We start from the raw sequence: 20,872 nt of genomic DNA, 5'->3' as shown, positions 1-20,872 counted from the left end.
GGAAAATGAAAGTGAAGTCACTCAGTCGGGTCCGACTCTTCGTGACCCCATAGACGGCAGCCCACCAGGCTCCCCCGTCCTTGGGATTCTCCAGGCAAGAACACTGGAGTGGGTTGCCATTTCCTTCTACAATGCATGAAAGTGGAAAATGAAAGTGAAGTCACTCAGTCGGGTCCGACTCTGTGTGACCCCATAGATGGCAGCCCCCCAGGCTCCCCTGTCCTTGGGATTTTCCAGGCAAGAGTACTGGAGTGGGTTGCCATTGGTTGGCGCATTTGATATTGTCCCAGAGGTCTTTGAGACTGTCCTCAGCTCTTTTCATTCTTTTTACTTTATTCTGCTCTTCAGAAGTTATTTCCACCATTTTATCTTCCAACTCACTGATTCATTCTTCTGCTTCAGATATTCTGCTATTGATTCCTATGATACTCCAACATAATTTCAGGAATTGTGTTGTTTGTCTCTGTATTCTTCTAGGTCTTTGTTAATTTATTCTTGCATTTTCTCCATTTTGTTTTCAAGGTTTTTGATCATCTTTACTATCATTATGCTTAATTAGATTTCATAGTGCCAATAAAATCAACAATTATAACAGAGGAGGGAAATAAAGGAAAAGAAAAAAGAAAAAATCCAAAAGAATCTACAGAACAAGTCAAAATATAAGAATAATACATGTTTTTCTTGAATCACTACTGTCAGTGTCATTTCCTTCACTGGGAGTCACAAGTCCACCTCACCTCCCTAGGATGCCCTCCAACACTGTGCTGATCTCTGGACCTGCTGTGGGGGCAGCTCATATTCTAATCTGGTCCTACTCCTCTGCTTGCTGCCTCCATGTCCACAGCTATCAGAACTAGTGTGTTTTCTTTTGTGGGAGCTCTCAATGAACTTTTATATACTCCATAGACACAGGGTCTGCCTAGTTGGTTGTGTGGATTTAATCTGCGGCTTGTACAGCTGGTGGGAGGGTTTTGGGTCTTCTTCCTTAGCCACACTGCCCCTGGATTTCAGTTGTGGTTTTATTTCCACCTCTACTTGTGGGTCGTCCACTAGGGCTTGCTCCTGAGGCTGCCCTGGAGGACTTGGGTTTGCCCCTGTGAGGGCGGGCTGTGGAGGTGATACAGCTGCTTGGGTCACATGGGTTCTGACAGCACCAGGTACTCATGGGAGTTGGCAGCTAAGGCAGCAGGAAATACAGTGCTCTAGAAGGGTATGGCAACCAATATTGGCCAATACATTCCATTATTCTTGCCTGGAGAACACCCCCACCCCTGCACCCTGACAGAGAAGCCTGGCAGACCACAGTCTACAGGGTCGAAAAGAATCAGACACTACCAAAGTGACCCTGCCTGTATAGACACAAGATTTTTTTGCTTGTGGTAGCTCTGCCCCAGTGAGAGTTGAGCGTGAAGGTGGCACAGCTGCTTGGCTTGTGGGGACCCTGGCAGCACCAAGTGTGCAGGGACATTGACTGCCTACACCTCAAAAGTTATGGGCCCATCAGAGTCTTTTTGTTTGTTTGTTTTTGAGCCTCTTGTAGCTGGTCATCAGAGGGCCTCTTTGGCCTGTCTTTCTCCATAGCTTTGCCCATTCAGGCAATTAGAGGGCTCCCTTGCCTGGGGTCTTGCTCTGTTGTTCGGGGTGTCAGGCACATAGAGGAGCCCCCCTGGCTGGGGTCCTACTCTGTAGATTGGCATGTCAGGCACTTAAAGGGGCACCCTGGGTGGGGTCCTACTCTGTAGTTCAGTGCATCAGGCATTTGATGGGCCAGCCTCTCTATTGTTCAGCAGCCGATGCTGGCGTGAGGGGAGAGAGAGGCTATGGTGATGGCTCACCCCCTACGCGTGACTCAGCAGTATCGCCTTGCTTCCATGGCTGCCCGGCTTTCCTCCGCAGGCATTTCCCACCACCGTCTCCTCCCTCACCTCCCCTTGATCTGTCTCTCCACAGTCAACAGCAGCCCTTGCCCTGGGATCGCTCCTTCAGTTCCCAGTCACTGCACCTTCCAGGGGATCTGTGTGCCTGTCCAAGGTATGTATGGCTGCAGCAAGGACTGTCTGATTCTCATTCCATTTAGGCTGCCACAGATCAGCTGTTTCACTCTCAGCCTTAAATGTTTTTCCTCTGACTCAGACAATTGCCCAGATGTGGGGATCAGACCCCAGCTTCAGTTCCCCCACCCGCTGAGGGCACGTCCAGTCCTACTAACACTCCTGTTTTCCCCCCAAGTTCCTTCATCCTACCGAGTTTTGCGTGGTTCTATAAATTCTTTCCCTCTGGTCAGTACTCCTGTCCGTTCTCAGCTGGTGTTCTGCATGCATTTTTGTGTCTGAAGGTGTATCCCTGATGTAACTGTGGAGAGAGAGGTACTCCACATCCACCTACTCCTCTGCCATCTTGTTCTGTCAATATGAGTTACATTTTTTATAAATATTATTTTGTTACTCTGTGGAGAATGAGTAAATAACTATTGCTTTTATGTCTGGATGACTTTCAATATAAACATTTCCACTTCTAGGCATTTACATTTGTCTGAGCTCAAATTATTTTGAATGGAATTTCTGGACTCAGGAAGCAAGTGCAAGCAGAAGTTTTGCCCTTGACCTCACTACCTGGGAATAAAGGAAACTGGCTTATTTGGGGTTCCTGGGTAGATGAAGTTAGCCTCCTATTCCATGTGTGCTTCCCAGAGAAGAAGACAGGGCAGTCCCCCAGCTCTGGTTCTTTAGGTTCATTCCTAGGAACGGCCAGCAACACTGGAATGTGCCCTGGAACGGTCTCTTTGGATTCAGGTACCAAGTGATGGGTCACAATGACCACTCCTTGTAACTCAGACCACCACTGAGTTGTCTCAGTTTCCTTCTTTATTCTGCTTTGCTACTGCCAGATACTGTAATTCTGAGTCTGTGTTCATTCTCTGCCTCCCATCCCCATGCTCTGCTACAAAAGGTACAGAGTGCTTACTATACCCTTCACTTTCCAGCACTCAGTCAGACGAGACATGTTCAGCTCTTAGCGTCATGATGCAAAGGAAGAAAAATGTGTTGCTCTCAAATCCTTCAAATGGAAGCATGAGTGACACCAGAACTTACTACTCTGTGGCCCATTTATTTGGTGTCACCTAAAGGAATAACTGTGCCTAAAAATTATTTCTTTTCTGATTGAGGAGATGGTTCCTTTAAATTGAACTTCAGGAGATACAACAAAGAGCAGTGAGAAGAGAGGGGGCCACCTGCACAGCCAAGAATGAAAGTGATAATAATAGCAATAACCAAAGGTATTTGAGCACTTAATCAGTAGCAAGTGAAATTATATATATTATGGAATTGAGTGCTCACAACAAACCTATGAGACAAGCACTGTTTTTCCTATTTAATAAAGAAAGCAAGGCTAAGACATGTTAAGTAGGTTGGCCAAAGTCACATAACTTTCAATAAGAAGAGTCAAGGGTCACACCCAGGCAGTCTATCCAAAGGCTACAATCTTTTTTTTAATATATTTTATTGAAGTATAGTTGATTTACAATGTTGTGTTAGTTTTTGCTTTACAGAAAAGTGATTGAATTATACATACATATGCATTCTTTTTCGTATTCTTTTCCATTATGATTTATCACAGGATATTGAATCAATTTCTCTGTGCAATACAGTAGAACTTTGTTGTTAATCCATTGTATATATAATACTTTGCATCTGTTAACCCCAACCTTCCAATCCATCCTTCCCTGCCCCCTCCCTTGGCAACTGCAAGTGTGTTCTCTGTATCTGAGTCTGTTTCTGTTTCATAGATAGGTTCACTTGTATCATATTTTATATTCCATATATAAGTGATATCATATGATATTTGTCTTTTTTCTGACTTTGCTTAGTATGATAATCTCTAGTTGCATCTCTGTTCCTGCAAATGGCAAGCTTTCATTCTTTTTCAAATTTTCATTTGATTTTCATTACACTGGGTCTTTGTTGCTGCTCACAGGCTTTCTCTTGTTGCAGTGAGTGGGGGCCACGCTTTGTTATGGTGCACAGACTCTAGGTGAACAGGCTTCAGTAGTTGCGGCATGCGGGCTCCGTAGTTGTGGTTTGCAGGCTCTAGAGCATGGGTTCCATAGTTGTGGCACACAGGCTTAGTTGCTTTGTGACATGTGAAATCTTCCTGGACCAGGGATCGAACCTATGTCCCTTGCACTGGCAGCCTAATTCTCACCACCACGGAAGGCTGAGTAATATTCCACAGTATATATGTATCACATCTTTATCCATTCATCTCTTGATGGACATTTAGGTTGCTTCCATGTCTTGGCTATTGTGAATAGTGCTGCTATGAACATAGGGGTACATGTATCTTTTTGAATTGTAGTTTTGTCTGAATATAGGCCCAGGAGTGGGATTGCTGGATCATGTGTCAACTCTGTTTTTAGTGTTTTGAGAAACCTCCTGCTCCCCATAGTGGCTGTATCAGCCTACATTCCACCAGTAGAGTAGAAGGGTTCCTTCAAAGGCTGTGTTCTTGCTCACTCTGATTTCTTTTAAAAAGTATGAAGATTTAGGACTTCTCGGTGGTCCAGTGGTTAGGACTCTGTGCTTCCACTACAGGGGGCGCATTTTTGATCCTTGGTCAAAGAAGTTTTATATACTGTGAGGTGTGGCCAAAAAAGAAATAAAAGTGAAGATTTATAAATAATTACATGGCATTGTTATTAAATAATGTTGGGTGCTTTGTAGAAGTAGAAAACCTATAGGAAATATCAAAAGGATTAATAGTTTTAACTGTGAACTACATCTTATTCAAGTTTGCATCATCCTGTCCTACTGCCATACATGTTGAATTTATTATCATTGAATTTATTGCCCATTTATTTATGACACACCAAAAATACTGGTCTCAAAGACAATCTAAGATGATTTTCTAGAGGAAGCATACATAAACGGAGTTTTAAGAAAGGTTTAGCCAGGCAGAGTTCTTACAAATTCAAACTCTAGTGTCAAGGATTAGTGCAAAACACATTCTTTACAAAATGAAAACTTAAAAGTGAGAGGAATGGGGCTGTGCTCCATCACGATAACAAGGATGGTACTGCTGAACACAATGGTCTCAGAGTCTAAGGAAGCAATCTTGATTGTATAGAAATAAATACAGCCTTGTACTGGGCTCTTTGTACTCTTTGAGCAAGTTGACTTCAGTTCACTCTTGAAAAATAAAGAAACAAGCAATAGATAATGTCCATCAGTCTCATAGTCTGGATGAAGTCTAGTGCATGTTGGTTCTCAAGACCCACAATTTTGAGAACTGTACTCTATTTAACCCTACAATGGCACTATGATAAAAATAAAATCGCTCTAGGTTACAGAGGATCACTATTTTTTAAAGTCTCAGCACATATTAATATAATAAATCTAGCCATCTTCACAGATAAGATTAAACACTGGCAAGATTCTTTTTGTTGTCTTTATAATGGTTGTTATTTACCAAAATAGCAGGACTGTTTTTAAAACTTTCTCTTTCTGTAGATCTTTGGAGACAAAAGAGATATGTACTGCATGCTTAAAGAAAGACAACTTTGCTCTGTCCTCAAGAAAAGAGGTGTGTAGGATATTAATGCTAGGCATTTTCTAAAGCACATATACACAGAATCAGTCTCTTGCACAGCTTTAGAAAGCTCAATGCATCTGGATTTTTTTTAGGTAGCCACGTAGAGCTAGTACATGGGAAAGCAACTTTGAAAAATTATAAAGGCCTATGAGTTGGATGTTGAAGTGCCAAAACCAAGGTGCCAAAAAATACTTACTAAAACAATTACTATGCCAAAAATACACACAAACTAAAATTACCAAGAAACTTGGTAACTTAAGACACTTAAGGTAGAATTTCCAGTGGCTCATGGGTCTCAGATAACAGGCAGGCAGTAATACGAGATTAGACATGTTTTCTTTTCTACTTTTCTTCTCAGCATTGCTCTTTTATGAGTCAAGTAATACATACATGAGGCTATGAAAATTTGATGATAGTGAAATGAGAAAATAAAATGTGTGGGAACCATGTTGGCTTATCTTCTAGAAAGATGGTCCTCAAGGCCAGCTTTAGTAGAAGACATAACATGTCCCTTGGTATAGCCCTTAGCTACATATCACTAAGCTATCCTGACCGCTACTGCAGCTTTAGCCATAGAAGGTAAGGCTTCACCTGAGAGTTCCCAGCCTTTCCTTGGAAGCCTTCAACCTGGCTCACATCTGCCCTACAGCTGTGTACCCAAAGAAGCAGGAAGACAGTCAAGCTGGCAACACTGACATTCTTAAAATCAATAGCAGTATACAAAAATCTCCCAAACATAAATCCCTGCCTCTATTTTCAGCTCTAGGCTACAAGGAGACATCTAGTGAATGGTAAACATTCGTCGAAGAAGTAAGACATTTAACCCCTTCAAGCTTGATTGCCAGCTCAAGATTTTGACCTCCAGTTTACTGAATGGTTTGAGAACAAGTATCCTTTACCTACGATCCACAGTCCATAAGAAATCAGCAGATGATCTTAAGTGGGCCTGTGAACCCTGAGAACATAAGAAAAATTGTGTGTGTGTGTGCACACACATAAACACACACATGCAGTTTTCAGGGGATTCTCAAATGAATCTATGCTCAAAAAAATTTAAGACCCTTGGAACTCTGTTCTCTGATGCAATCCATATTGTTTGAGAATCCAGGAAGAACTTCAAGCAACCACCTAGCACACTATGTGTGATGAGTTCTTTACATTCAAATAATTCCCGGAAGTTAAAGCAAAAGGCTGACTCAGCCCCAAGAGTAGAACAGAGATCTATACCTGAAATACAACAGCATCTCAGAAATTGCAGGGTTAATTTCTATCACACTTCTGCTATTAGAAATAAGGTAGAAAAAAAAAATGAACCCTCTGAATTTCACATCTATTTTCCACCTACCTACAATGGGGTGGAACATGGTGTGAAGTGGTCACCAAGTACCCCCTATTCTTTACACAGCCACCAGAGTCACCTTCTTAAAGCCAATATCTGATAAAATAATAGGCTGTTCTTGAAATCTTATTATCACGCCTCTCTAACATCTATATAAGAAGTTCAGCATGGTTCAAGGTGCCCCATGTCCTGTTCCTACCATATATTGAGCTTCAAGCTCCCACCTACCCAGCAGTCCAGCCAGATCCAAATATTTAGTGCCTTGATGTTTCCATGCCTTGTGCTCCTATACATAGCACAGCCCTCCTCAAAAGCCCATTCATTTCACAAATTCCCTCTCATACTTTGAGACACAGCACAAAAGCGTTGACTTGAACTTTCTTCGTAGAGTGACCCATTTTCTTCTCTGTCCCTCAACTTTTATTCTCCCCCTATTTAGTTTGTATCACACAGCTATATGCATATATGCTATTAGATTATAAGCTCCTTGAAACTATCTTATTTATCTGTTGGCCCCCATTGTCTGATACCTGGTAAACAACCATAAATATGTGGCAAATTGAATATTCTGTGGATCTAGGCAGACAAGGGATCCAGGCCAAGTGGTCAAGTAGCTTAGGAATAAACAAGTGGTTCAAGTGAGTGCCGTAGATCAAGTTCAACCTCTTAATTCTGGAAGAAACCATCTGCCTTCCATTCTAACTGCATGTTCCCTTAGTATGGGATGATAGCATGGCATGGAAAGCAGGCAGGATACTGGACAGGGTGTTTGCAAAATGAAGAAACGGTGTGTTCCCAGTGATCTACAGCTACCAAGCCCAGACTTCTGTTAACTTCCTTTAGTGTATTGGGACACAGGCCTTCTCTTACTGCCTGACTTACCCTTTTCTCTCTGTTCCCCATCTTAGCAAGCATTGGTTTTGAATCCAACACAGATTAAGGAAAATTCTATGGAATTTTGTGGAAAATTTTGTGGAAAATTCTTAAAGAGATGGGAATACCAGGCCATCTCACCTGCCTCCTAAGAAACCTGTATGCAGGTCAAGAAGCAACAGTTAGAACCAGACATGGAACAATAGACTGGTTCAAAATTGGGAAAGGAATACGTCAAGGCTGTATATTGTCACCTTGATTATTTAACTTGTATGCAGAGCACATCATGTGAAATGCCAGGCTGAATGAAGCACAAGCTGGAATCAAGATTTCTGGGAGAAATATTAACAACCTCAGATATGCAAATGACACCACCCTTATGGCAGAAAGTGAAGAGGAACAAAAGAGCCTCTTGATGAAGGTGAAAGGGCAGAGTGAAAAAGCTGGCTTAAAACTCATTATTCAAAAAACGAAGATCATGGTATCTGGTCCCATCACTTCATGGCAAGTAGATGAAGAAACAACGGAAACAGAAACAGACATTATTTTCTTGGGCTCTGAAATCACTGCAGATGGTGACTGCAGCCATGAAATTAAAAGAAAACCTTGCAAGAAAAGCTATGACCAATCTTGATAGCATATTAAAAAGCAGAGACATTACTTTGCTGACAAAGATCAACTAGTCAAGGCTATAGTTTTTCCAGTAGTCACATATTGATGTGAAAGTTGGACCATAAAGAAGACTGAGGGCTAAAGAATTGATGCTTTTGAACTGTGGTGTTTGAGAAGAGTCTTGAGAGTCCCTTGGACTGCAAGGAGATCAAACCAGTCAATCCTAAAGGATATCATACCTGAATATTCATTGGAAGGACTGATGCTGAAGCTGAAACTCCAATACTTTGGCCACCTGATGTGAAGAACTGACTCATTGAAAAAGACCCTGATGCTGGGAAAGATTGAAGGCAGGAGGAGAAGGGGACAGCAGAGGATGAGATGGTTGGATGACATCACCGATTTGATGGACGTGAGTTTGAGCAAGCTCTGGGAGTTGGTGATGGACAGGGAAGCCTGGCATGCTTCAGTCCATGGGGTTGCAAACAGTGGGACATGACTGAGTGACTGAACTGAACTGAATTAGATTAAGGAAAGGAGAAATAGAAAAGGAAGGGCAAAAGTCATTTTTTTATTGTACCATTATGAAGTGGCTTCATATTCTCTGAACATCAGTGTAGAACATATCTTAAAAGGGCTAATTCTCTCTCAGGCACTTCATCTTCAGGCACATCATCTTCTGAGGTCCCCATGGAGGGACGACTTCACATCATGTCCTACCCACCATAGATGGGTGGAACACAGATGTGAAATTCAGAGGGTTCATTTCTCCCTGCCTTGGTCTAATAGCAGTGGAAGTGCCACAGAAGTCAACCCAGCAATTCCTGATGTGCTGTTGTATTTCAGGTACAGCTCTCTATGCTACCGCACTGCTGCTGCTCTGCCTCAGTCCCTGGCTTTTCCACAGTCCACTTACTACAGACTACTGGGATCCCACTGTGTTTCCAGGCTGTCTTAACCAAGGTGTAGAGGAGCTTCAGTCCAGCCTTATCTCCACCTGGCCCGCATCTGGTCCATAAGAGAGCTCAGGCATTCTTGATCCCCACCATTGGTGGGAGTATGCTTGGGTTCTCCCTTTCTACCACCTTGAATGCAAGGCACAAGTTTTAGCCCTTAGATCTCTCAAGCTTGTGTCTCTTCCTCACTCCAGTGCGCCCCTCCAACCCCTAGGGACACGTTGCTCTTTAGGGGCTTCCTTAGGCCCCTTTCACCAAAATGAAGGTGAAAGGCAATCGCCACCCTTAGTCTTTGAAGGGAAACTAGGACTCGTAGCTCAGCTTTCCCCAATTCTCAATCTCCCTTTCCTTTTCATACCCGCCTCCAGAAGATGGTGCCTAATGGATATTGGTATTTCAGTTATATGTTCTTGTTTCACATCTTAAACCCTAAGAACCTTAAGGCTGCTGTGAGAATCCAGGTAAAGCACTTAACACAGCATTGGTTAAGCCCTTTTGGAGTAACCATGCTATTTTCATAGCTGATATGCAGCCTATTACTTTGAAATAGAGGTCTGTTTAAGCACCTGTCCCTCTCAGCTTTCTCTGTTAGGTATTTTTATCTCCCTCAGGGAAGTACATCTTTTGGATATATGTGAAAGGAGAACATTTGCCAGCTTAAAAGGGACACAGTTCCATTTCAAATGTTCAGCTGTCAGTTCAGAAATGTGTTGATGTTATTTTCCCTCATGTTCGCTGAGGTGAAACGAATCGAATTCCTGTATCCCATCCAGGATCCCATTGGAGGTGGTGGTTCTTCATTTCACATTTTTCTGCCTCCTGAAAGGTCCAAATCTCTCTCTCTTTTTTTTTTTTTTTCCAGGAAAGTTCCATTTTTAAATGCTAGCATCCAAGCATTTTAGAGAAGGTGTCAATCATTTCATTTATATGTATGATGAGACCTCATTCAGTCTGACTCCCTCCCCTCCCAGGTTCAACCTAAATCAATATTTGTGTACAAGATGATATGTTTTAGTGAGAGGAGGAGATTGCATTTGTGGCAGTGTAGCAGAGAAGCCTCTCCACACACACACACACACAAAAAAAAAAAAAACAGAAATTCCACGTACGGTAGAACAGAAAGCACTTTTTCATAAGTATCTGAGGTTGAATAAAAAGGGCAGTCACATGTGCTAGAAATGAAAAGAGGACACAATGTTTTTAACTGATGCTGTTGAGGCCTAGGTGGATGTAAGCCTGGAAGAAGACCCCAGTGGGACCTATGGATTGTGGCCTCAGGGAGGAAGCTAGAGTTTAAACAACCATTAAAGTCAGTGGGGATAGTATACAGTCCATGTAAAGCAGACAGCTGGTCATGAGATCCCTTTTCTGGCAAATGTACATGGAACATTGACATATTTTGACAATATGTTCACCCATTGAACAGCTCTCAGTAAATTTCAGAGTATTGAAATCTTATAGAATATGTTGTCTGAATACAGCAAAATTAAGGTAGAAATCTATAATTAAAACAAACTACACAGTCCCCATATTCCTCAATAATAAGAAAAATAACTTCTAAATTACCAATGGAAAATTAGATGATATTTTTAATGATTGTAATAAAATACTATATATCAAAATGTGCAGATGCAGCTAACCCATCACTTAGAGAGAAATTTGTAGCCTTTAATTTAGAATATTAAAAATATCAGAAAAGAATAAAAGGTAAAAATCAAACAAGAGTTCATCTCAATAAGTTAGAAAGAAGGGAGGAAATTAAACCCCAAAATAGGAAAAGGAATAGAACAAATTTACAGTAGAGGGAACCCTCAAAGTCAGTCCCTTGAAAATACAAAAAAAAAAAAAACCTTTAAAAAATCCTTATAAAAACTATGATTGAAGAAAATTAAAGAAATAACAACCAGTATCAAGGATGAAAAGAGAGATAATAGTATAGATACTGCAGATATTTTACAAATTATAAGTATATCCCTTGATATATGTGATGAGAATGGCACTTCTCTAGTCTTCCTCCCCAAAACACAAAACCCCAGCTTTAACCACAGGAAAACATTAGAAAACTCAAATTGAGGGATGCTATACAAAATACTGACCAGTACTTCTCAAAATGGTCAAGGTCATCAAAAACAAAGTCTGAGAAAGTGGAATATGACAACTAAAGGTAGTGCTGCTGCTGCTGCTAAGTGGCTTCAGTCGTGTCCAACTCTGTGTGACCCCATAGACGGCAGCCCACCAGGCTCCCCCATCCCTGGGATTCTCCAGGCAAGAACACTGGAGTGGCTTGCCATTTCCTTCTCCAATGCATGAAACTGAAAAGTGAAAGTGAGGTCGCTCAGTCGTGTCCGATTCTTCGTGACCCCATGGACTGCAGCCTACCAGACTCGTTTGTCCAAGGGATTTTTCCAGGCAAGAGTACTGAAGTGGGTCGCCATTGGTAGTGAGATACTCTAAATGAGATCCTAGAACACATTAAGAGGTATTAGGGAAAAATTAATGAAATCCACCTAAAGCATCAAATTTAGTTTCCTTGTAGCTCAGTCGGTAAAGAATCTGCAATGCAGGAGACCCGGGTTCAGTTCCTGGCTTGGGAAGACCCTCGGGAGAGGGAAATGGCAACCCACTCCAGTATGCTTGCCTGTAGTGTCCCATGGACAGAGGAGCCTGGCAGGCTACAGTCTGGGATTGCAAGAGTCAGACACGACTTAGTGACTAAACTACTACCATGTATAAACATTGGTTCATTACTTGTGACAAATGTACCATATGATGTAAGATGTTAGGAAAAATGAAAATGGGGTCTGAGCTATTATGAGAATCCTTTGTAATATACTACAACATTTTTGTGAATATATAGCTATGCTAAAATTAAAATTTAAGAAAAATTATAAGAAGGTATTATGAAAAATATAATGCAAATAGATTATTAATTTTTATGCAATGAACAAATTCCTAGAAAAACACAATTTACACAAACTGACATGAGGAGAAAGAGAATATATATATATATATATATATATATATATATATGAATAATCCTTGATATGTGTATGTGCTCAGTTGAGTCCAACTCTTTGTTACCCCATGGACTGTAGCCCTCCAAGGTCCTCTATCCATGGAATTTTCCAGACAAGAATATTGGAGTGGGTTGCCATTTCCTGCTCCAGGGGATAGTCCTGACCCAGAGATCAAACCTGCATCTCTTGAGTCTCCTGCATTGGGAGCAGATTCTTTACCACTAGCATCACCACCTATAATTATTTAAAAATTAGACTTGTAGTTTAAAATCTTATCAAAATCTTAAGCCAAAAAGCTTCACTTACTAAATTGCTCCAAATATTTAAGAAGGAAATAATGCTATTCTTGCTCAAAACTTCTCCAGAGAACTAAAATAGAGGGAATACTTTCTAATTCATTTTCATTCTATAAAATTTGACAAGAACCTTACAAGAAAGGATAATTTTAGACCAGAGTCATAAAAAACACAGCCACAAAAATCTTAAACAAAGTATTAGCAAACTGAATCCAGTGATATTTAAAAAGGTTAATACAACAGAATATAGCCAAGTTGAGTTTATTTTAGCATTGTAAAGTTGGTTTAAAAATTGAAAATCTGTGCAAGGAGACAATTTAAGCATTTCAATAGATGCAGAAAAGCCCCTGTTTAAGCTAAAAGTTATTAGCAAAGTTGAAATAGGAAAGAGCTTATTAATCTAACATACTTGTGAATATAAAAAATAAAAATAAATATACAGATAAAATTTTAGAATTAGTAAATTTTCAAGATCACTGATCAGTATATGAGATGCAATTTTATTCCTATAAACCTGGAACAAGCAGTTAGAAAAATTCTTTAAGATACCATATATAACAGCATCAAACATTACTGGCCATCTAGACATAGATATATTGAAAGATATAAAAATGTTACACACAGAGATCTATAAAAATATTGTTGATGGAAATTATATAAAACCTCTTATATTTACTTGCAATTAATTTAGCATAGGATGTGAAGTAAAGATTTAACTTTTTTCCAATGAGTGAAGCAACTATTGCAGCACTTTAAATATTCTTTGTGACTTGAAATGTCACATTTCTCCCACCTTAGAATTTTATTTATTCTGAGGGCTGTTTGGGGGTTTGTTTAGTCTAATCTGGGCTTCCCTGATAGCTCAGTTGGTAAAGAATCCGCCTGCAATGCAGGAGACCTGGGTTTGATCCTTGGGTTGGGAAGATCCCCTGGAGAAGGGAAAGGCTACCCGCTCCAGTATTCTGGCCTGGAGAATTCTATGGTAATCCATGGGGTCACAAAGAGTCCGACATAGCTGAGTGACTTTCACTTTCATTTAGTCTAATCTTGTACTGATAGTGAATGATTTAAATATGATCTTTTTATAATGTATTTCATTATCCAGTATGATGATCCTGTCATTGCTGGGTTTTTAATTCCTAGGTCATTCCATTGTGCTTATTCTTTGTGATGAGCTTTAGAATTTCTTTGTTGGCTCTCCCTCAGTAAAAAATGTAAATTTTTTACTGAAATTGCAAAACAAACGAAATCAATGGCAAAACCTATTGCCTAACCAGAGTAGGGGAGAAACTGAGGCTTGTTTATGATATGGAATCTCCCCATACACTAGTAATACACAGTATATAACTCAGTATTCATGGCAGCCCTGTGTGAGCCAGGATAAAACATGAATTTAAAGTTGCTAAATCTTTCTTTGTGATAGGAATGTCTACTAATTCATGCAGAATTTTGTTTTAGAATGTCCCAGGTTCAAATCTCAGCTCTTTCTCCTTGAGTTAATCTCTCTGAGCTTTTCAGTTCCCTCATAGAAAAATCCTTTTTTTTAGGGTTTCTCTGAGATGAAAGAGACTATATAGAAAGTACTTAGCACGTTGCCTAGTGCCTGGTTCACATTCAAATTATACTAGTTGTCCCTGTTGCTGCTGTTGTTACTATTACTCTTTATAGCACCTCGTTCAACTTCTTTTACATGAAGGCACTCAATAGGTATCTGTCTAATGGATATATGCTCATGTTCTGATCAGTGACATTTGAAATAAGGAATTTAAATTCTCTTTCATCCATTTGTGATCATACTGGAGTTATTGCTGGAAGTGCGCTTTCTCAATAGCCTAAAGAGAAATTGCAGGACAACTTCAGCCTAATTTCCTTTCCCAGTTGTTCTTTCCAGGTATCTAAATAGGGTTCAGGGCAGGTAACAATCAATTGCCAGCTTGAAAAGGAGTGAAAAGAGCTCCTTACTTTTTCTAAGAACAACCTTCTGTAAAGAAAGCTAGAAGGAAAATATTTCTTATGGGGACTATTTTGGAGAAAAATCATTCATTCATTTCCAAGAATGACTAACAGGAGAAATTCATTTATTTTTGTCTAGATGCTAATAGTTAAGACTTACCTGGTTCCACACATACAGAAATCTCAGACCCTGAAAAGATACACGAAGAAGATCTGAGGAGGTTCAAATAATAGAAACATGATCAGGAAAACAGGGCTTTGCTAGTCCAAATACCCTTGTTCCTCCAAACAAAGCATGCCTCTCACATAGGGAATGAACAGACAGAGTGCTGTCTTCAGATGGATGTAAGGCAGTAACAACAACAAAGAACCCTCGGGTTCATTTTGTATTCAAGGTGGGCTGCTGTAGAACATTTGTTTCACAACCAAAAGTTGACAGAACAAATCCAAAACATTTCTGTGTACATGTTTACATGTGCAGCGATTGGCATCCGCTGTGGGTCTGAAGGTGTGCCTGAAGTCCCTTATGCTTTTTGTAACATTTTCAAATTCGTTGCTGTCTTCCAGATGACAGGAAATGCAGGTCTGCCTTCCTCCTGGGAGATCTTTATTCACAGACAAGTCAAAAACCCCTGACAAAAGGCAACCAAGGGAACTTGTTGACCTTTTAGCTGTCTGGCTAACATCAGTGCAAGTATTGTTCCCTGATCAAACAAGAAATTCAATTTAAGGGGAAATTTAGAAGGCATTTGAGGCGCTCTCATTTTATTTTACCTCTTGGGCTGTCTTTCAAACTGAGAACAAATGTAAATAAACAAGAGCGGCACTCTCATCCCGCAGATACACTAACAAATATCTGGCCTCACAGCTTGATGTAAATGAGCCATGGTCCCCTTGTTGGTCTCTCCTTTCAGCCATTTGTAGATTTTTTTTTTTACCCTTTCTCTTTCTTTCTCCCTCCCTCCCTCTCTCTCCCCCTCCTCCTCTTTCGCTCTCTATCACACACACACAATTATTGGGAAGTGAAAGCTTTCACTTCTTCAGCTAGATGATTTGTTTTCTTTTTTCCCATTCACTTGTTACATCTTGAAAAGCTATGTTCTTTTATAAATGAGGAAAACAAGAACAAATTACATGCCCATAATGCGCTCTCAAACATTTATTACTTGTGTGATGAATCGAGAGTGAAGATTTTCAAGTCAAGAACTTGCTAATCTCTATTACACAGTGATTTTTTTTTTAGTTTGTAATAATTTTTAACAGACACTGTGTCATCAAAATATTTTTCTCCACCAGAGTTGATGAAACATTCACTCATCAAACAATTAGGTGTCAGGTACTGTGCATACTAAGGTGCTTCAGTCATGTCCTACTTTGGGACCATATAGACACAGCCCCCCAGGCTCCTCTGTCCACAGGATTCTCCAGGCAAGAATACTGGAGTAGGTTGCCATTCCCTTCTTCAAGGGATCTTCCCAGCCCAGGGAATGAACCCATGTCTCTTTTGTCTCCTGCATTGGCAGGCGGGTTCTTTACCACTAGAGCCCCCTGGGAAGTCTAGGCACTGTACTAGGAGTATAAAATCAAATAAAACAGAGGTACTGCTCTCAGGAAGAAAGATGCAAGCTAAATCCAGGTGCCAAAGAGGGCGATGCAAGCTAGATCTAGATGCTCACCAAGGTACATGAATTGCTTTCACAGTTATAAGGATGCTCCCCCACACAAAACACTCACGAAGTATTCTAGTTCTGCTTAATAGCATCTCATATTACCATAATTTTTACAGAGACCTCACATTTGAACCCCTTCAGCTAAACTCAGCTCTTTTGAGTAATATAATATTTTGGTATGCTGTGGTGGGGGTGCCTTGGAATAGGGTAGGAGGAAGAGAAGGAGAAAGGAGCCTTTTTTAGATCTATCATCTTCCTTCATTAAAGGAGGTTTTTAGCACTTGTGCAACATAGCACAGGAAAGCAGAATAATGGGAGAGAGTCTGAGAGGCCCTCAGAGTCTATAGAATTATCAGTTACTGAGGTATGAGCGAAGGGTGCTCAGTAAAAGATTTCTACCTCTTTTAGAGCAACAATTGTTGCGGAGAAGGTGATGGGAGACTAATGTTACCTTCTTTCTTTTACTATTGTACTCTCCATTGCATCATGTCTTGTCTACTAGGCCTGGTTTCTAACAATAGCAAAGCTGTCATAGAACCACACAATGGTTCTAAGCTAGTGGCTAAGCTAGAAAACAAAGAGTTTTGGGGAGTTTGGTCCTTCCAGTGAACCCAATGCTTTGACATCAAAGATTCAAGCAAGGTGTGGGTATATCACTACTTGTTTGGCTTCATTCCAATTCACCCACTAAGCGCATAACTTCAGTCCAGTGTTTTAACCCATGGACACGGAAACTGGGAGCAGCTGGGATGGAGAGTATGGGTCGTGTAGGAAAGCTGGCCTTTGTGAGTTTTATTGTTGAGTGACTCCTGAGGCCCTCCTGGGCAGCTGGAAGCCAGGGTCTTGGAGCCACCCTGCCCCACCTCAAGATGGCAAAGGGAAAACGAGCAAAGCTACCTGTGCATGACTATTCACAGAGTTCTGTCCCTGGTTAAAATATCATTCCAAGAAGCCATTCCTTGCAAAATTCTACAGTTTCTAAGCATAATTCTCAAGGGCTCACAATACTGTGATTAGGATGCTTGCCTAGTGACCCGGTCATGTACCTTCTAGCTCAGGTTTCCTACCATCGTGATGTTCAGCCTACAGGCTGCAGCAACATCTGTGGCATGACTTGGGTGTGGGCCAGACCATGAGAGCGGATGGCAGACAGAGAGAAACCCCAGGCCTGTTCTGGAAGCTTCACCAGGAGGGTCAGCTCGGAGGTCTTTCAGTTTGTTCTTATCTTGACTCAGTAACTGAGTAAAAAGTACTTAACATCACAATCCAGTACACACAAACATACATAGAGTCATAAAACGGAAACAAAAATTTCATACACACACAAATTATACTTACAACATGCACTGTATACCACTTTTAATTTTTATTTTATTCTTTGTACCTTTTTATTTTGTATTGGAGTATAGCTGATTAACAATTTTGTGATAGTTTAAGGTGAACAGCAAAGGGCCTCAGCTATACATATACATGTATCCATTTTCCCCCAAACCCCTCTCCCATCCAGGCTGCCACATAACACTGAACAGAGTTCCATGTGCTATACAGTAGATCCTTGTTGGTTATCCATTTTAAACATAGCAGTGTATACATGTCCATCCCAAATGCCAACCTCCTCCCCCTGGCAACCATAAGTTTGTCCTCTAAGTCTGTGAGTCTCTTAGGACATGGAAGCAACCTGAATGTCCATTGACAGAGGAATGGACAAAGAAGATGTGGTACATAGATACAGTGGAATATTACTCAACCATTAAAAGCAATGAAATAATACCATTTGCAGCAACACGGATGGACGTAGAGAGTGTCATACTGAGTGAAGTAAGTCAGAGAAGGAGAAATATTGTATGACATCCCCTATACATGGGATCTAAAAAGAAATGATGCAAATGAACTTACTTTATATTTTATTTTTTAGATATTGGTTTTGACCCTCTGAGTTGATTTTAAGACTCCATAGTAGTAAAAAAAAAAAAAAAAAAAAGAAAAGAAACAAAACTCCATGGTTTACCACTTGTGGTTTAAAAGTAATCCTGATCTAATTACCCACCCACCGCCTCCCAACACACACACCTTGCTTGTTCAGCAGCTTTGAGACTGTTAGTAGCAGTAGTGCTAGTCAGTCAGTCATGTCTGTCTCTTTGTGACTTCATGGCCCACCAGGTTCTTCTGTCCATGGGATTCTCCAGGTAAGAGTACTGGAGTGGGTTGCCATTCCCTTCTCCGGGGATTTTCCCATCCCGGGGATTGAACCTGGGTCTCCTGTTGATGAGTACTAAATCCATGGAATAAGTAAAAATGTGCGGTATGAACAATAAAATGCCTATTGTGAGAGACTTTATATGCATGTTTAGCAGTAGACCAGGACATTGAATAGGGTTTAAGACCCTTCTAATGGGAGGTTCCCTACAGTCATGTAAAGGGAGGAGGCCATCACTCTCTAGCCCTACCATCTACCCAAAGTTTGAAAGGAAGAGAACAAATCTGAAATACTTATTCACTTTGTCTAGCTCTGGTTTTACCTTCAGTTCAGTTCAGTTCAGTCGCTCAGTCGTGTCCGACTCTTTGTGACCCCATGAATCACAGCACGCCAGGCCTCCCTGTCCATCACCAACTCCCGGAGTTCACTCAAACTCACATCTATCAACTCAGTGATGCCATCCAGCCATCTCATCCTCTGTAGTCCCCTTTTCCTCCTGCCCCCAATCCCTCCCAGCATCAGACTCTTCTCCATTGAGTCAACTCTTCGCATGAGATGGCCAAAGTACTGGAGTTTCAGCTTTAGCATCAGTCCTTCCAAAGAACAGCCAGGACTGATCTCCTTCAGAATGGACTGGTTAGATCTCCTTGCAATCTAAGGGACTCTCAAGAGTCTTCTCCAACACCACAGTTCAAAAGCATCAATTCTTCGGTGCTCAGCTTTCTTTACAGTCCAGCTCTCACATCCATACATGACTACTGGAAAAACAGTAGCCTTGACTAGACGGACCTTTGTTGGCAAAGTAATGTCTCTGCTTTTCAATATGCTATCTAGATGGTCATAACTTTCCTTCCAAGGAGTAAGAATCTTTTAATTTCATGGCTGCAGTCACCATCTGCAGTGATTTTGGAGCCCCAAAAAATAAAGTCTGACACTATTTCTACTGTTTCCCCATCTATTTAACATGAAGCAATGGGACCAGATGCCAGGATCTTTGTTTTCTGAATGTTGAGTTTTAAGCCAACTTTTTCACTCTCCACTTTCACTTTCATCAAGAGGCTTTTTAGTTCTTCACTTTCTGCCATAAGGGTGTCATCTGCATATCTGAGGTTATTGATATTTCTCCCAGCAATCTTGATTCCAGCTTGTGCTTCTTCCAGCCCAGCATTTCTCATGATGTACTCTGCATAGAAGTTAAATAAGCAGGGTGATAATATACAGCCTTGACGTACTCCTTTTCCTATTTGGAACCAGTCTGTTGTTCCATGTCTAGTTCTAACTGTTGCTTCCTGACCTGCATATAGGTTTCTCAAGAGGCAGGTCATGTGGTCTGGTATTCCCATCTCTTGAAGAATTTTCCATGGTTTATTGTGATCCACACAGTCAAAGGTTTTGGCATAGTCAATGAAGCAGAAATAGATGTTTTTCTGGAACTCTCTTGCTTTTTCAATGGTCCAGTGGATGTTGGCAATTTGATCTCTGGTTCCTCTGCCTTTTCTAAAACCAGCTTGAACATCTGGAAGTTCACGGTTCATGTATTGCTGAAGCCTGGCTTGGAGAATTTTGAGCATTACTTTACTAGCGTGTGAGATGAGTGCAATTGTGCGGTAATTTGAGCATTCTTTGGCATTGCCTTTCTTTGGGATTGGAATGAAAACTGACCTTTTCCAGTCCTGTGGCCACTGCTGAGTTTTCCAAATTTGCTGGCATATTGAGTGCAGCACTTTCACAGCATCATCTTTCAGGATTTGAAATAGCTCAACTGGAATTCCATCACCTCCACTAGCTTTGCTCATAGTGGTGCTTTCTAAGGCCCACTTGACTTCACATTCCAGGATGTCTGGCTCTAGGTGAGTGATCACACCATCTTGATTATCTGGGTCTTGAAGATCTTTTTTGTACAGTTCTTCTGTGTATTCTTGCCACCTCTTCTTAATATCTTCTGCTTCTGTTAGGTCCATACCATTTCTGTCCTTTATTGAGCCCATTTTTGCATGAAATGTTCCCTTGGTATCTCTAATTTTCTTGAAGAGATCTCTAGTCTTTCCCATTCTGTTGTTTTCCTCTATTTCTTTGCATTGATCACTGAGGAAGGCTTTCTTATCTCTTCTTGCTATTCTTTGGAACTCTGCATTCAGATGCTTATATCTTTCCTTTTCTCCTTTGCTTTTCACTTCTCTTCTTTTCACAGCTATTTGTAAGGCCTCTCCAGACAGCCATTTTGCTTTTTTGCATTTCTTTTCCATGGGGATGGTCTTGATCCCTGTCTCCTGTACAATGTCACGAACCTGAGTCCATGATTCCTCAGGCACTCTATCTATCAGATCTAGGCCCTTAAATCTATTTCTCACTTCCACTGTATAATCATAA

General features: G+C 40.8%; 1 protein-coding gene across 1 annotated transcript; it reads right to left on the bottom strand.

Moving 5' to 3' along the window:
* Nucleotides 1-19,872: 19,872 nt before the first annotated feature.
* LOC129642114 (uncharacterized) lies at nucleotides 19,873-20,553 on the bottom strand (the record flags this gene model as incomplete). The annotated part of the gene is made up of 1 exon (XM_055566679.1): nucleotides 19,873-20,553. A coding segment is annotated over exon 1 (681 nt), but the record flags the coding sequence as incomplete, so codon positions are not given.
* Nucleotides 20,554-20,872: the final 319 nt, after the last annotated feature.

This window comes from Bubalus kerabau, chromosome 1 (assembly GCF_029407905.1).
Source record: "Bubalus kerabau isolate K-KA32 ecotype Philippines breed swamp buffalo chromosome 1, PCC_UOA_SB_1v2, whole genome shotgun sequence".
Classification (NCBI taxonomy): Eukaryota; Metazoa; Chordata; class Mammalia; order Artiodactyla; family Bovidae; genus Bubalus; species Bubalus kerabau.
Note: the sequence above shows the minus strand (reverse complement) of the source record. Positions and strands in the feature narration are given on the sequence as shown.